Genomic DNA, 18388 nt, shown 5'->3' with positions numbered 1-18388 from the left:
GACGAGTTGTAGTTATTATTGGTACCATTTTGGGTTACATGCGACTTTATGATTACCTTTTATCCTATTTTTTGGGAGGTCAGGTAAACAAAAAAAACGCAATTCTGGCATAGTTTTATTGAGTTTTTTTTTATACAGCGTTCACCATGCGTTATAAACTACATGTTAACTTTATTCTGCGGGTCCGTACGATTCTGGCGATACCTATTTTATAGGACTTTTTTATGTTTTACAACTTTTTGCACAATAAAACTACTTTTGTAAAAATAATGTATTTTTTCTGTCGCCAAGTTGTGAGAACCATAACTTTTTATTTTTTTTGTCGACGGAGTTGTATGAGGGCTTGTTTTTTGCGAGACGAGCTATAGTTTTTATAGGTACCATTTTTGGATTACGTGCGACTTTTTGATCACTTTTTATTCTTATATTTATAGAGCAAAGTGACCAAAAAACAGAAACTCTGATATCGTTTTTTACAGTTTTTTTTTACGCTGTTCACCGCGTGCAATAAATAATATAATATTTTGATACCTCAGGTCGTTACGGTCGCGGCGATACCAAATACGTATGGTTTATTATTTTTTTTCAATAATAAAGGACTTGATAAAAGTAAAAGTGGGATTGTGTTTTATTTTATTACTTGAAACTTTTATTTTTTTTACTTTTTTTTTACACTTTTTTTTACACTTTTTCTCAAGTCCCACTAGGGGACTTGAAGGTCCAGCTGTCAGATTTATTTTTTTCTAATACATTGCACTACCTACGTAGTGCAATGTATTAGAACTGTCAGTTATTCACTGACAGCAAGCCGATTAGGCTTCGCCTCCCGGCAGAGCCTAATCGGCTTCCGTAATGGCAGAGCAGGAGACCATTGTGTCTCCTGTTGCCATAGCAGCAGTCGCCAGTCCCGAGTGCCTGTCAGGGCTGGCGATCTGCTAGTAACCGCTACGATGCAGCAATCGCTTTCGATTGCTGCATCGAAGGGGTTAATGGCAGGGATCGGAGCTAGCTCCGGTTCCTGCCGTTACAGGTGGATGTCAGCTGTAACATACAGCTGACTTCCACCGCTGATGACGCCGGATCAGCTCCTGAACCGGCGCCATCTTGCCGGCAGCTACGGAAGCCGATCAGGCTCCGCCGCCGGGAGGATCTTTACCGATTTCCATGCTAGGCAGACCGGGAGGCCAGTATTAGGCCTCCGGTTGCCATTGCAGCCACCGGAACCCCGGCAATTTCATTGCTGGGGTTCCGATGAGCTGCAAACACCTTAAATGCAGCGATCGCGTTTGAGCGCTGCACTTAAGGGGTTAATGGCGAGGATCGAAGCTAATTTCGGTCCCCGCCGTTACAGCCAGATGTCAGCTGTCAGATACAGCTGAGATCCGGTGATGATGGCACCGGCTCAGCTTCTGAGCCGGTCCAAAACATTCGGCGTATGGGTACGGCAAAATGCGGGAAGTCAATGCTTTCCATGGCGTACCCATACGGCAAATGTCGGGAAGAGGTTAACATGTTATGCAATGTGAGATCCAGGATGCTATAGTCCACTACAAGGAACATTCTTCAAGGGTTCACGAAACCTTAGACGCCATCCAGATCATATCTTGTCATGGATTGTCCTGATGGATTTTATTTTCTTTGGCATCCAACCATCTCAAGGCATCCTTAGGAGAGACAAAAAAGATAGTAGTCCCCAGAACCATCACACGGAGCGTGGCCGGATAGAGCATCGAATATTGGACTTGATGTTGGTGCAGCCGTTTCATTATATCCATAAATAATATCCATAAAGGACAAAATGGAATTGAGAAGCTTGTGCTGTATTGTCTTTCATATGAACTGCAGAAACCAGTGAGTTTAAACATTTTAATTAAAATCAATTTGAATTTTTTTTTTTTTAACTACATAGTTACATAGTTAGTACGGTTGAAAAAAGACAAATGTCCATCAAGTTCAACCAAGGGATGGGAAAAGGCATGGGAAAAATTACTACACATAGGAGCTAATATTTTTTCGCTCTAGGAAATTATCTAAGCCTTTTTTAAAGCCATCTACTGTCCCTGCTGCGATCAGCTCCTGCGGTAGGCTATTCCATAGATTCACAGTTCTCACGGTAAAGAAGCCTTGTCGCCTCTGCAGGTTGAACCTTTTTTTCTCCAGACGGAGGGAGTGCCCTCTTGTTTTTTGAGGGGGTTTTACATGGAACAGGATTTCACCATATTTTTTGTATGTGACATTCATATATTTATAGAAGTTAATCATGTCCCCCCTTAGTCGTCTTTTTTGAAGGCTAAATAGATTTAATTCTTTTAATCTTTCCTCATAACTTAGATTCTCCATGCCCCTTATTAGCTTCGTTGCTCTTCTTTGTATTTTTTCCTACTCCAGGGCATCCTTTCTATGAACTGGAGCCCAGAACTGGACTGCATATTCTAGATGAGGCCTCACTAATGCTTTGTAAAGTGGTAATATTACATCCCTGTCCCGTGAGTCCATGCCTCTTTTAATACACGACAATATCTTGCCTGCCCTTGTAGCAGCTGATTGACATTGCATGCTGTTATTTCGTTTATGATTTACAAGTACACCCAGATTCTTCTCAACAAGTGACTCTCCCAGTGTAGCTCCCCCTAGGACATATGATGCATGCAGGTTGTTGGTACCCAGATGCATAACTTTACATTTATCTACACTGTCGTGGAAGTCAATGGCTCAAAATATATTAGACTGAAATTTAGACGAGTCCAACAGACTCTCAGGCCAGGCACCATTATCCAGCATCCTAATCAGGATATTTCATACCGATATATATATCGAGAGAGGAGAAGAAAACACAGACACTGCTGATATGCTCCAAAAACTCCTCTGGAGGTTTATTTCCAAACTCAAACTATAATACTATCATTCAGAAGGGGTGTAGGCTTGAGGTTAACCAATCAGAGACAATGTGACAATAATTGTTACTCAGCCAATAGCAGACCATAAGATACATTCCAGATACATCATTATAATTCTTCACACATCAGGTTTGCAGGTGGCCTTATCTCTCTTGGGCAGAATGTTCCCGTGGAGATGGGGGAGACCTTCCCACAAGCATATTTGCCACCCTCCATTCTCACTCCCTGTGCCTTCTCTGCAAGCTTCGTATGGGAGCCAAGGTCAAAGATAAAACATACGAAATAAACATTACTTGTGTTAAAGGAACAATGACTTTCCTATTCACTACAAAAGAACCAAGATGGGAACTCCAGACAAGATGGCTGCTGCACGAAATGAAATCATTTAAACATTATTATAATCACTTTCACATAATACATATCTTAGTAATTCGGCATCCTGCTTGATAATTCATAATGTAATTTCATACAGAGAATATAAGCAAATAAACCATCCTTCACAACATTAAACCTCATTTGCCAACTGGACGCCCAAACACTTAGTTTGTTTAAATCTGCTTGCAATTTACGAACATCTTCCATAGTCTGAACTATATTACATAACTTGGTGTCATCTGCAAAAATATAAATAGTGCTATTAATCCCATCCTCTATATCATTAATAAATAAGTTGAATAATAGTGGTCCCAGCACTGAACCCTGGGGTACACCACTTATAACTGGGGACCATTCAGAGTAGGAATCATTGACCACAACTCTCTGGATACGGTCCTTCAGCCAATTCTCAATCCAATTACAAACTCTACTTTCTAAACCTATAGTCCTTAATTTACCCATTAGACGTCTATGAGGGACAGTGTCAAATGCCTTTGCAAAGTCCAAAAACACTATATCAACAGCGGCCCCTCTGTCTAGGCTACTGCTCACCTCTTCATAAAAACAGATTAGGTTAGTTTGACATTTCTGTCCTTGGTAAAACCGTGCTGGCTGTCACTTATAATACAATTTTTTGTCACATAATCATGTATATAGTCCCTCAATAGCCCCTCAAACATTTTCGTGTTTCTTATTTAGAAAAACGATCAATTTTGACCAAGTTATGACGTATTTTAGCTTTACGCTAATGACTTTCTTAATGCCCAACTGGGTGTTTTTTCACTTTTGACCAAGTGGGCGTTGTAAAGAGAAGTTTTTGACGCTGACCAATCAACGTCATACACTTCTCTCCATTCATGTACGCAGCACATAGTGATCTTGCAAGATCATGATGTGCTGTCACTTACTCACACATTAATGTTACTGAAGTGTCCTGAGAGTGAATAGACATCGCTTCCAGCCAGGACACGATGTCTATTCACAAGCCCGACACTTCGGTATGGCTTGTTACAGTATGTGTATCATTGTTATGTATTCTAACAATCCCAGCACATACCTCGCAACTTTCATGTATCACAAAGAGGGACGTGTAAATTTTCTTTTAAGCCACGCCTCTAATCCCAAACAATCCCCGCCCATGCAGACCCGGTTCAGCCCTTACAGTATCATGCTCCCATAGTGCCTCCCACACAGTATAATGCCAAATATCTGCCCCATACATTATTATGCCCTCTAGTTGCCACCATACAGTATAATGCCCCCCATAGATTCTCCCATACAGTATAAAGCCCGCAGATGCCCCATACAGTATAATGCCAACACAGATTCTCCCATGCAGTGTAATGCCCACACAGATGCCCCCATACAGTATAATGCCCACACAGCTGCCCCATATAGTATAATGCCCCTATAGTTTCCCCCATAATGTGTAATGCCACCTTAGATGCCCTATGCAGTATAATGGCCCCTAAGCTGCCCTTGGTGCCAGTGCCCATACATAAAGTGCCAGTGCCCACGGAGATAGTGCCACAGTGCCCATGTAGATAGTGCTTATGTAGATAGCGCCAGTGTTCCCTGTATATAGTGCCTCTATATAGTGCCACAGTGCCCATGTAGATAGTGCCACACCCCACTTAAAGACAGAGCCACCGTCCTTATAGATAGCGCTACACCCAGTCCCTATGGATAGCGCCATTAGGACTCCCCGTAAGAGCGGAATCACCTGCCAGAGCATAGGCTCTGGGATTCCGCTCCTAGAGGGAACCCCTGATGTCACTGTCCATATATGGACAGTGACATCAGGGGTTACCCCTGGAGCGGAATCCCCTGCCAGAGCGCTGCGGACGCTCTGACCAGGGATTCTGCTACAGGAGGAGCCTCTGACGTCACTGTCCATATATGGACATAGAGGTCAGGGGTTACCTCTAGGAGCGGAATCCCCAGCCAGTGTCGGCAATGGGGATTCCGCTCCAGGAGCAGCCGCTGACGTCACTGTCCATATATGGACAGTGAGATCAAGGGCTTCCCCCGGGCACAGCACTTAAGGTAGCGCTGTTCCCGGGGAGTCCTTGGCGAGCGGAGAAGCTCCCTCTGCTCATCCGCTCTGAACTAATGCTGAAGCAGAGAGCTGACGGTCCCCTGCTTCAGGATCGGGTTCAACTGTATCTGCGTCCTGAGGACGCAGATACAGTTGACAGTGGGACATAGCCCTGGCCGCCCGGGACAGCGGCCGTAATTTAGGACTATCCCGCTGAATCCGGGACAGTTGGAGGTATGCCTGTGTGTCCATCGCATGACCATGGACAGAATTTTAACCACTGGAAGTAAATAATGAATGGTTTTACTGAATAGCAGAAAGCAGAGATCTTGAAAATCGTGAGGAATTAATAATAGTGTTTTTCGGAAAATTATATAGCTTTTATTCTTACAAAAATAACGTTAATTTAATGAAACCGGACAATTGCTTTAACTACTTCTCATTCAAAATAAATTCCCCTCTTGTCACTTCCCCTAGTGTCTCACGCACTGCCACTAACCACACCAAAAACGTGAACAGGTCGTTCTACAACCTTCCACCGATAACCCCTCCCATTTATAAACCCCGCCCACACCTTCTGTCATAACTTTTCCCTGTTCTGTACTGCAGTGGTAGAAGACCTGTGAGAAATATCTTACCAGCTAGCCACGCCCATTCACGCTGCACATGCCCAGCTATCCGCTCCCTTGTTATCTACAGCCGCCCACGCAGCTCCGCCCACAAGAGCCGCCACCTATCGGACGAGGCTTCTTTGGTTTCGGCCTCTCCCTCGTGACCGGCGTGCTGACATTGGACAGCTGTAGGAGCTGTTCCCTTTCCTGTTGTCACTGCACGTCACTCCCTGTTATCTCCCCAGACAGGCCGGTCACAGCACCGCCCAGCAGTCTCTATCGCCGGCACACGCCTTCTTCACGTCTCCTCCCCGCCGTCCTGTGGGTGCTGCCGGGTGAAGCATGGCGGCGGTGGCGAGAAGAGTGTGTGAGACAGAGCACTGCACCAGCGAGGCCAAGCTGCAGTGCCCGACCTGCCTCAAGCTGGGCATCCATGGCTCGTACTTCTGCTCGCAGGTATTGGTCATACACTGGGGGCCTAACCCATTCTGTGTCCTCCTCGGGTGCCTCACACATGTCCTGTATGTGTTTCTATGTGGAATGCTGCGTGTAGTCTCGTCTGTGCTGCTTACCATGTATAGCCACTGCGCGTGTGGTGAATGGGTGCCAGGCTCTCCCATGTGGTGCACTTGCGCATGTCGGCCTCACTGTAGGCATACCATGCATGTGCCCTGATGTCATAGGCAGTAGTACATGTCAGGAACGGTTACATTGATGTACACAAGTCTATAATATGCCCATATATGATGTAGCAACTCCGGGTCTAGTCACCAATCCAGGAGTTGGCTCCAGAGGAAACCCTTAAAGCCTCCCTGATGTCATTGATGAATTTGGCCGTATATGTCTGTTCTGTCATGATGTTCAATGGGACTTTTCTGATGGCATTGGCTTATGTCGGCCTTCAATACGGTCAAAAGTTTTCCTTGGTGGCAGGATAGCGTAGTCTGTTCCCTAAGGCCCCATGCACACGAACGTGTTTTTGCGTCCGCAATTCCCCCGAAAATCCACGTGAGAATTGCAGACCCATTCATTTCTATGGGCCCATACACACTATCCGTGTTTTCACGGGTCCCCGCAAATCCGTGCCGCACAAACTCGGGACATGTCTTATTATGGCCCGCAAATTCGATGCGGACATGCCCATAGAAGTCAATGGGCCCGTGGAAAATGCGGGTACACCTCCGTGTGTCAACCGCAGTTTGCGGATTTGCGGAAGTGTTGCTCGGCGACGACCGGGAATGAGTTCTGTCGTCGTCCTGTTTAACCTAGGCTTTTTTTTTTTATCCGCATTTTGCGTATTACGTACGGATGAACTGCGGATTACATACGGATGAACTGCGGAGGACATTTCACGGAACACGGTCCTGGAATTTGCGGACCAGAAAAACACTACGGTCGTGTGCATGAGGCCTTACTCTACACAGTAATAAGAAACTGACCAATCCAACCTTCCATTATTTTTCACTGCTATAATTGAGTGTCCGAGAACCGTTTGCTGCATCCACAGATAAGGGGCTGTGGGCATGTGGTCCCATTTGGTGAGTCAGCTGACAGATGTTGGACTACTTGTGAGCATACCCATAGTATGTCTTTTACAAGCAGGAGTCTATCAGTACTTGATCGGTGAGGGCCAGTCAACCGGACCCCGCACCAATTGGCTGTTTCGGCTACCTCCATGCGCCGGAAGCAGAAGTCTGATCACTGTATAACAGCCGTACTGCAGCTTCTCCTATTCAAGTAAATGGAAGCAGAGCTGCAGTAACCCAGCACGGCTATTAGTGTATGGAGCCATCTGCTTCCGACACACACTACCGGATAGCTTCTGGAGGCAGCCGGAACAGCTGATTGGTGCAGGTCCAGGTGTCGGATGACCTATCCTGTGGATAGGTCATCAGTATAAAAAACCGCCCCCAACCTGGATAACCCCTTTATTCAGGTGTTTTGAAAGGGCCGCAGCGCTCGTACTAGCGCTGCTTCCCCTTTATTTCTAGTTGCTCACTGTAAATCGTCGGCACAGATGTAGCGGCGATTCATGGGTATTGCAGCCTTCTCCCATTCACTTCAAAGGCAGAAGAAGGCTGCAGTACTGTGAATCGTCGCTACATCTGTGACTATTCACAGTGCGCTAGTGGAAACTGCTCGTACGAGTGCTGCACCCCCTTCCAAACAGCTGATCGGCGGGGGTCCAGGTAGTTGGTCTCTGTCAGGCCATCAATAGCTGATCGATCCTGAGAATAGGCCTTCGATTTTTAGGGACTGGAAACCCACCTTAATGTCAAAAGTTTATTTTAAGATTTTGGACAGCTAAGCTCTGTCTATGGGCACATTAAACTGGTTCTCCGGGCATTTTTAATTGATGGCATATCCTTAGGATAGGTAATTTATATGAAATTGTGGTGGTCTGACTCCCGATACCTCCGTCGATCAGCTGACTGAAGGGGCCGCGGTGTTTGTCGCCGCGGTCTCTTCAGTGTTTACCAGGCACAGCACTGTACCTATCCGCAGCGGCTCTGCCTGGGTTTGCAGCTCCATCTCGTTCACTCGAATGGGACCGGAACTGCAATCCCAGGCACAGGTGACATATATATGTGCAGTGCTATGTCTGCAAACTGGGAAAAGGCTGCTGCGATGAACGCTGTGACCCCATCAATTAGCTGATTGGTGGGGGCGCCAGGAGTTGGACCCTGAACGATCTGATATTGACCTATCTTAAGGATAGGCCATCAATGAAAAATGGCGGGAGAACCCCTTTTTTTTTTTTTTAAACCTTTGTTTGGCGTGTATGTCGGGAAAGCTACAGATGTACGTGCTAAACTTGTCAATACCGCTCCATTGTCAGAGGCCACGAGCGTACTTTTGGCCTCTGTCTGGCATATGTTAGTATACTGCAAATAAAAAAGTATGGAAAAGCGTAGCAGACTGCTCTATTCCATCCTTCTTAGTCCAAAAAAAAAAAAAAAGTGTACATATACTTATTTTTTCTTTTTAGATTATTTTTTTTTAAACCTAGTAGCCTATGGGTAACATATGCCACTGTCTGTCCTCCGTTAAACTGATCAACTCTTCCATAGCTTTTCGTGGCATCTGTTAGAGAACCTTTCACCTGCCCATACATGTGCAGCATGTAATAGTCAGGGCTTCACAAACACTATTTTCCTATCTTCCTCCGTTATTTACATATCGGTGCCGTTATATTTTGCGCCCGATATATAAATAAGCCCCTGAACTGTCAATGGGGCGTTTCTATCTGACTAAATGGAAAGGGGGCGTGATCGTTTCACTCTGACACTGTCCAATCAGCTACGGACGGCTTGCGCTGTGTTCCCTCCCGCGAGAGCACACACAGACTGGTGGTTCTGCAGAGAGCACTCTCAGATAGAAACGCCCCATTGACTGTTCAGGGGCTTATTTACATATCGGGCGCCAAATATAACGGCACCGATATGTAAATAACGGAGGAAGTCAGATTTTTTTTTTTAAAGTGAGACCGTGTTTGTGAAGCCCTGACTATGAGGCTGTGTTCACACGACCTATTTTCAGACGTAAACAAGGCGTATTATGCCTCGTTTTACGTCTGAAAATAGGGCTACAATACGTCGTCAAACATCTGCCCATTCATTTGAATGGGTTCGCCGACGTACTGTGCAGACGACCTGTCATTTACGCGTCGTCGTTTGACAGCTGTCAAACGACGACGCGTAAATTGACTGCCTCGGCAAAGAAGTGCAGGACACTTTGAAACGTAATTTGAGCCGTTCATAGAAGTCAATGAAGAGCAGCTCAAGATTTACGAGCGTCAGACACCTCGCATAATGCGAGGAGGAGCTTGTACGTCTGAAACTAGGCACCTGTTTTCTCCTGAAAACAGTCTGTCTTTTCAGACGTAAAAGGCACTTCTCGTGTGCACATACACTAAGGGTATGTGCACACGTCCTCTTTTCTGACGTAATTTTTTTACGCCTCGAATTACGCCTGTAAAGACGGCTCAAATACGTTGGCAAACATCTGCCCATTGCTTGCAATGGGTCTTACGATGTTCTGTGCAGACGAGCTGTAATTTTACGCGTTGCTGTCAATAGACGGCGCGTAAAATTACGCCCGCTTCAAAGAAGTGCAGGACACTTCTTGGGACCTAATTGGAGCCTTTTTTCATTGACTCAATGAAGAACAGCTTCAATTATGTCCGTAAAAGACGCCGCTAAAAACGCGTGCACTTGTAAAAACGTCTGAAATTCAGGAGCTGTTTTCTCCTTAAAACCGCTCTGTAATTTCAGACGTATTTGGCATTGTCCTGTGCACATACCCTAAGGCTTCGTTCACAGCTGCGTCAGGGCTCCGTTCCGTCGGAGCGGAGCCCTCACAGACAGAAACGGAAACCGTAGGTTTCCGTTTCCATCACTTTTGATTTCAATGGTGATGGATCCGGTGCCAATGGTTTGCTTGTCTCTGTTGTGCAAGGGTTCCGTTGTTTTGACCGGATGAATACCGTAGTCGACGGTTTCAGTTTGTGTCAGTCAGGGCTCCGTTCCTACGCAGATGTGAACGAAGCCTGACATGCTGCACGTGTATGGGCAGGTGACAGATTCTCTTTGAACGGATGCCACTATAGCGTATTGGTGAGGGATGCCACTATAGTGTATTGGTGAGGGATGCGTTAAACTGATGAGAAGGGTTGTGAAAGTTGGTGTCATATCCGTTAAAACTGATGCCATTATATCCTATGGGGAAAGGATGAAACTATTAGCCATCCATCACAGCCTACATTTAAGGTATAGATTTGGTTCTCTTCCCGGCGTCTAGGCATAAAAACGTGATGTGGGGAGAAATGATAACTTCTAGTATGTGCAAAGCATTAACTGAGAACGTTTTGCCTTTTAAGGATAAACACTAACGAGCTAAAATAATTTTTATCACAAAATGTAAAAATAAACCATATTACATGTGATAGAAAGCACTGACGGACCGACAGGTGGCAGCGTTTACACTGGACTGTCAAATTCCTCATGACCGTTCCCCTGGGTCTTAAAACGTCCCTACATAGCTGCAGCAAGCAAAATTAGGATGTTAAAATGCTAACCAAACATAACCGTGCACCGAACACACAATTTATGGCATGCCAGGGGCCAGCATTGGTTGCTCATTGCTCCAAATAGGTGACCACTCACAAGCATGGCAGCTGTCTAAGATCGTTCAGCTGCTCGTTGCTGCCCCAGATTGCAGAGCGATTCTTCATCTTAGTGTACTTTTCAAATTGCAGGCAGTGCTGGGGGGACAGGACAGGACGTCAAGCAGATCTGTCACGTTTATGCTGCGCTGACAGCATGCTGTCACTTATAAGTTACTGTGCCATAGTTTACATATTTACTGGTTATACCATGTGCATCACCTTTAACAGCTACACGGCCGAAAACCACATTGTAAAACTGAAGTAAAAACGCATTCAAAACGCCCTGTGGAAACCCAGCCGATGGTCTTGTCCAAACGTATTATATATATTTTTTTTACACTGTTTACACCGTGCTGATTAAATAATATATTGTAATAGTTCAGACTTTTACGCTCTTTTAGTCCTTCTAGGGTACTTGAACCAGCGATTGTTGGATCGCTTACACTATATACTGCACTACTAATGTATTGCAGTATATAGTCTTTCTGACCGGCTTAAACAGTAGTGTGAACTTGCAAATCCTGAATGTAAAATTAGCTGTCCTTAGTTTTTGTGATTTAGATTTGCGGCCCCAGCACAGATCTGTGAAAACCAGTCGTGTGCATGGGACCCTAGAAAGGAATGGGTCCGCAAAAAATGTGGATAAATTGCGGACGCAAATTCACGGTCGTGTGCGTAAGGCCTAACAAGTACCGGGCCGTTAACACTGAGCGGTTCAGTAAGCCACACATATTAAGCCGCCGCTGATTGTCTGGCATCGGGCCGACTTGAAGCTGGCCTACTGGTCTGCGCTGAAGGCACACTAAAAGAATCGCCGTGAGAGAAAACGGCGGTTGAAAGATCTGCTCTTAAATACCAACCAAAATTTAAATTCATGGGGTGTACAATCATTTTTAATCTGAAGCCCTGTTTTGGAGTCCGCCGATTATTTTAGGGTAAATTCACACGTAGCGTAAATACTTCAGATTTTCCTCAATGAAAACCGTTGTGGAAAGTCCACAGCATAATTCAGTAGCAGCAGAGTGGGTAAGATTTTAACAAATCTCATCCACATGCTGTGTAAATGTCATTCCAGGGCTGCAGGATAATGGAGGGATGCGCTCCATGGTAAGTATATCCATTTTTTTTCTATTTTTCAGTGCAGCATTTCCGCAGCAGACGTTCCGGCCGAAAAACGGAACCACAATTTGGCAGTTTTTTTTTTTTTTTTTGTGTGGATTTCCCTTTTCCTGCCAGGGTGGATACGCTGGGTACCTTTTTCAGAGGCGTATCCTCCCTGTGTGAACATAGCCTTAAAGAGTAAAACCTCTGTGAAAACGTTGCGATTTTTCCGATTTGTTTTCCTATTTTGTTGAATACAAATTTTACTGTTTTTTCAATTTGTGATCCTCAAAATGTTCGCTGCATTGACTAATTTAATCGCTTACTGTATACTCTACATTCACTTTGGGGCTGAGTTCACGTTGCGGATTTGATGCAGATGTCACCCTATTGTAATGGAAAGGGTAAAATCTACAATTAAAATTCTGTGAACTCCGCCTCGTCTGTGCTTTTCAATTTGCCATGATCTGTTTTTCTTTTTCAAATCGGGCATAAAGTAAGCAACTGTCGTTTCAGCAAACATCAGTAGCGACCGCGGCATTTAAGTGGTAGACACAGAGGGAGGGGGCTCCCTCTGAACCCCATCGGCCTCCCGGATGCTATGATGGGGTGCCAATGATTGCTATGCAACCAGGAAGCTTAACAATGATCTCCCCCTGGCCGGCCATGTACAGAAGCCTATTAGATACTGCTAAAGGCAAGACCTAATAGACTGCCAGTTGAAAACTTACAGTAACAATACACTGCAGCCCATAAGTAGTGCAGTGTATTGTACAGGGGATCAGAAGATCAGGTCTTCAAGTCCCCTAGTAAGTGTAAAAAAAAAAAAAAATTACTTTTGAAAGATACGTTTTACGTAATAAAAACAAGAATCGCCCTGTTTCCCTGATCAAGTCCTTTATAATTGGGAAATAATGAAAAAAAACTATACATAGATATCGCCGCGTTCGTATCGGCCTGAACTGTAAAACGCACTGTAAACGCTGTAAAAAAAATTCAACTAAAAAACAATAGCCGAAATTACTTTTTTGGTCCTTTCCTGCAAAAAAAATAAAAAAAAGGGAAAAAATAGTGCTGTATTAGAGGTATTCTCCTCTAAAAGCATTTCTAATACCGAAGTCAATAAGGTGTGGAGAGCCCTGCCGGACGCTTATGGTAGTACATCAGTTTATTCTGATTCCGAGGACGATTATAGGTCCAAATAAATCTGTTAATTTAGGAATGAGGTTCTGTTTCCTGAAGTCTCAGGTGAAGGCCCTAACTTAACACCAACAGTAAGCAAATTCGACCTGTGGATCCATGTCAGAAATCCGAGGCCTATCTGCCCGTACAGATAGTGCCAAAGAGCCGCTAACTCGCCTGTCCCAATCCCACGCTATCATCCAGTGATGCAGGCCTGGACACTTCTGGCCAAGCCTGCCCCAGCGGAACGACGCATGTGGTGCCAAGACTGAATGGTGGGACAGGGTGCTGATGGTTCCCTTGCACTCACTGGTGCTCCTCTTCTTGTAGAGGAGAAACGTTCCTCTTTAATGCCCTGTCTGCCTGCTGGCAATCAGCAGGGGTCTGGACATCTGCCACCCGCGGCCTGGTTTTGGACACTTGTCTACTAGTTGAGTGTCCCTGCTATATACAGCTGTGTATGGTGGCACACCATTTGGCTGGCATGAAGTGACCGTGACTGTAAAATACTTTGTCATGTGCGTAAAGCTTTAGATTTCCGACATAAAGGCGATGACTTCTTTTGCGTGAGTTTGATATTCACTAGCTTCTAACAGATGCCGACTACATCCAAGAAGAGCGAATTAAATATCACGGGACTAGTGTTCAAATGCAGATAAAAATAGCTTACAGAATATTAAAACGGCACGACTGCTATACGTCTATCTTTGTGTTCTCATGTCTTCCCTCTGTCCTAGCTAAGGTTATATAATCCGGTCAAAATAATGTATGATCATGTTTTAATTCGTACGATCTATACCTTTAACACCCATTTAAAATGGTTACGTTGGGTAGTGATTGAGCAGGAAAAAAATAAATCCTACAAAAGCAGTAAAGCTGTGTAATTGCCTCCCCCACAGGAGTTACTCTGCCCCACAGTGCAACCATAGTAGTCGCCATACTCCTGTAGTGTTTTCCCTATAATGGCTCTTATTAGTTACTGTACCCCTTTAGTAACCTACAACCAGTTAATGTGCTTTGTACCCCTAGTGTGTAACACCACTAATTCCTTTTTCCACCTAGTGCAAATTGCAATCTATGCCCCCCCATTATTTTGCTCCCATTACCAGTTCACCATTCCACTTGCTATCACACTGCCCTGTCCCTAGTTATTTTGCCCGCATAGTCTCCCCAAAGTTTAATAAGTTTCCGTATGTTACTCCCCAGTTACTTTGCTCCCACCTCTGGTTAATATGCCACATAGTGCCCCCACTAGTAACTTTGCCCTGTTGTTCTTTATTCACCAGGTACAGTGTCCCCACAATAGGTACGACCATTACAATCTATTACCACCACTATGCGGCCACCCAGCGCCCTCTGCTGGTAGGAAGCTACAAGTGTCTACCTGAAGTTTCCTGGTTTGGATTCATCTCCGATATCAGATTATGCAGGAGAATAACTGTCATTCTTTGCTTCTTACGGGCAAAGGGAAAATAAACGGCCAGCAGTTTCCATACTCTGCATTGGGTGGAAGCAACTGGTGACCAGGGACAATTTACTTTACTTACCAGTAGCCGACGCGCCTATCAATTTTTTGCCGACTCCTAAATATTTGTGTTGCTATTGTTTATGGCTATTAAAAGGGGGTAAAATAACCATGTTGGAGGACCATGTTGAATTCCCTTTTTAACCCCTTCCTGCTAGTTGTTGTACATATTAAGTGGGAGGTAATTCCCACATTCTGATGTACAGGGTGATGGCAGATTTTCTAAACCTTATTCACATGTATTGTGCCTTGTACAACTAAATCCATTTCTCTCTCTTAGGAGTGTTTCAGGGGAAGCTGGGCATTGCACAAGATGCTGCACAAAAAAGCAAGTAAGCAATTGTTTTTATTCACATTAATGTACATTTTTACTGGTATGTGTGGTATGTATATGTAGATATAGGTGTGTGTGTGTATGTATGTGTGTATGTATGTGTATATATATGTATGTATATATGTGTGTATGTATATATATTATACTGTATATTAAAAAAAAATCTAGTATTTACCCATGCATTCACATTAATGTACATTTTTACTGGTATGTGTGTGTCCACCATTAAGTTTTCTTGAATTGCGTCAAGTTACATAGTCATGATAGCAATTCAATACAATGTCGCGGCAAACAGTAGAAGAATGTATACAGTTAACATGGAAGTCTATGGGCGATGGATGACGTTCGTTGCTCAGTCATGTTAAAACAAAAAAAAGGTGTGTTTAACGTGTACTTCTTTTTTTTTTTTTTTTTTTTTTTTTTTTTACTGGATGGCTGTGATGTCTGATTTTAACATGGGTGTCTCTGGGTGACCGATAACATCCGGCAAAAGTATACTTGTTTTTTTTTTTTTTTTAAATGTTCCGGACTACATCTCGGTTATGTCAGATTTAGAGAGAAAATAAGGGTGGACACGTCTGTATATTTTAAATTTGTATAGTATAGTTTCAACCAGGGCTTTTCAATAGTTTTGGAATGGGTCCTCAACAACCATAACATTGGTATGCTTCGGCCTCACCATTGGTCAAAGCCCATGGCAAAATAAAGTTTTCTTTTTTCTTTTTGTTTTTTCTCCTGAACTCAGTGTAACGTTTAATTAAAAGCCAAAAAGAGGCAAGTAAGTTGGTAAATCAGAGATTGATGCAGCCAGAGAGAGGTCTTTATGGCTTATGATCGCTCCTGACCACGGTTTTACACTATAGTCTGAGGTTTTGAAGTACAGTACATAAGATTGTTCTAGGCCAAATTCACAGCAGTTTTTGTGTTTTTTTTTTTTTTTTTAACATATATTCATTCGTATTTGGAAGCTGAAATCAGGAGAGGAACCTTCACAGAAAAAGTAGAATAGAAAGATTGTGGCCTCCGTCTGTGTTTTGGACCCACTCTTGGTTTTGGTATAAAAATACTAATTACTGACGTGAAAGTGGCCTTCGAAGCAAAGGTCTGTAGTCACGAGAAATAAGATGCATGCTAAGAGATTCTAAATAGTTTGGGCAAGGGCAGCAGATGATACAGAGAATGGCACCACCCCTTGACACCGATGTTCAGCACTAATAATTTCTTTGTTACTGTAGAAGGTTTTTTTTTTTTTTTTTTTTGAGTGATCAAGGAATTAAAGAAATGTATTAACAAAAATAAAAAAATGCTGCAGAAACGGTTTTTGTTTTTTTTGTTAACATACAGGGTGGGCCATTTATATGGATACACCTAAATAAAATGGGAATGGTTGGTGATATTAACTTCCTGTTTGTGGCACATAGGGGGGAAGCTTTTCAAGCTGGGTGTTGACCATGGCGGCCATTTTGAAGTCGGCCATTTTGTATCCAACTTTAGTTTTTTTTTCAATGGGAAGAGGGTCATGTGACACAAGAAAAACAATGGTGTGCTTGGTTTTAACGTTACTTTATTCTTTCATTAGTTATTTACAAGTTTCTGACCACTTATAAAATGTGTTCAAAGTGCTGCCCATTGTGTTGGATTGTCAATGCAACCCTCTTCTCCCACTCTTCACACACTGATAGCAACACCGCAGAAGAAATGCTAGCACAGGCTTCCAGTATCCGTAGTTTCAGTTGCTGCACATCTCGTATCTTCACAGCATAGACAATTGCCTTCAGATGACCCCAAAGATAAAAGTCTAAGGGGGTCAGATCGGGAGACCTAGGGGGCCATTCAACTAGCCCACGACGACCAATCCACTTTCCAGGAAACTGTTCATCTAGGAATGCTCGGACCTGACACCCATAATGTGGTGGTGCACCATCTTGCTGGAAAAACTCAGGGAACGTGCCAGCTTCAATGCATAAAGAGGGAAACACATCATCATGTAGCAATTTCAGATATCCCGTGGCCTTGAGGTTTCCATTAATGAAGAATGGCCCCACTATCTTTGTACCCCATATACCACACCATACCATCAATATTTGTGTTCCAACAGTCTTGGAGGGATCTATCCAATGTGGGTTAGTGTCAGACCAATAGCCGTGGTTTTGTTTGTTAACTTCACCATTCACATAAAAGTTTGCCTCATCACTGAACAAAATGTTCTGTGTAAACTGAGGGTTCTGTTCCAATTTTTGTTTTGCCCATTCTGTAAATTCAGTGCGCCGATCTGGGTCATCCTCGTTGAGATGCTGCAGCAGCTGGAGTTTGTAAGGGTGCCATTTGTGAGCAGCTAATATCCGCCGAAGGAATGTTCGACTGATGCCACTCTCCAGTGACATGCGGCGAGTGCTACGCTGTGGGCTCTTGCTGAATGAAGCTAGGACAGCCACTGATGTATCTTCATTAGTGACAGTTTTCATGCGCCCACATTTGGGCAAATCCAACACTGAACCAGTTTCGCGAAACTTGGCAAGCAGTTTGCAAACTGTAGCATGGGAGATGGGTGGTCTCGTAGGGTATCTTGCATTGAAATCTGCTGCAATGACCCGGGTACTGCGTTCACCAGACATCAACACAATTTCTATCCGCTCCTCACGTGTTAACCTCTGCGACATGTCAATGGCTGCAAACAAAGAGAAGCTTGTAAATAACTCATGAAAGAATAAAGTAACGTTAAAACCAAGCACACCATTGTTTTTCTTGTGAAATTCTCGATATGTGTGTCACGACCCTCTTCCCATTCAAGAAACTAAAGTTGGATACAAAATGGCCGACTTCAAAATGGCCGCCATGGTCAACACCCAGCTTGAAAAGTTTCCCCCCTCCCATATACTAATGTGCCACAAACAGGAAGTTAATTCCCATTCCCATTTTATTTAGGTGTATCCATATAAATGGCCCACCCTGTATACAGTATACTTAGGATTATAGAGATATAGGACAGGTAGGTTAAAATTATTTAATACTGTAAAATCTAGGATAGTTAAACTAGACCAGACAGGCAAAAACTCTGGCAAATTAATCCTAGTGGGGATTTCTGCACGATAAATTTGGTGCATCTTGAGACATGTTGGATACTTTTCCTTATGCCTTCTCATGACTGGCATATTGTA

At 43.9% G+C, this 18388-nt stretch overlaps 1 protein-coding gene across 1 annotated transcript in view; it reads left to right on the top strand.

Moving 5' to 3' along the window:
* The first annotated feature begins 6048 nt into the window (after positions 1 to 6048).
* METAP1 (methionyl aminopeptidase 1) overlaps positions 6049 to 18388 on the top strand; it is a 79580-nt gene continuing 67240 nt past the window's right edge. The window contains exons 1-2 of the mRNA XM_075860642.1: positions 6049 to 6377; positions 15177 to 15228. Coding sequence (XP_075716757.1) covers positions 6264 to 6377; positions 15177 to 15228 — 166 coding nt within the window. The 5' untranslated portion in view covers positions 6049 to 6263. The remainder of the gene's footprint in view (positions 6378 to 15176; positions 15229 to 18388) is intronic.

The sequence above is a fragment of the Rhinoderma darwinii genome, chromosome 1 (genome assembly GCF_050947455.1).
Source record: "Rhinoderma darwinii isolate aRhiDar2 chromosome 1, aRhiDar2.hap1, whole genome shotgun sequence".
In the NCBI taxonomy this organism is placed as follows: Eukaryota; Metazoa; Chordata; class Amphibia; order Anura; family Rhinodermatidae; genus Rhinoderma; species Rhinoderma darwinii.
The sequence above is the reverse complement of the archived record's forward strand: the minus strand, read 5'-3'. Positions and strand labels throughout refer to the sequence as shown.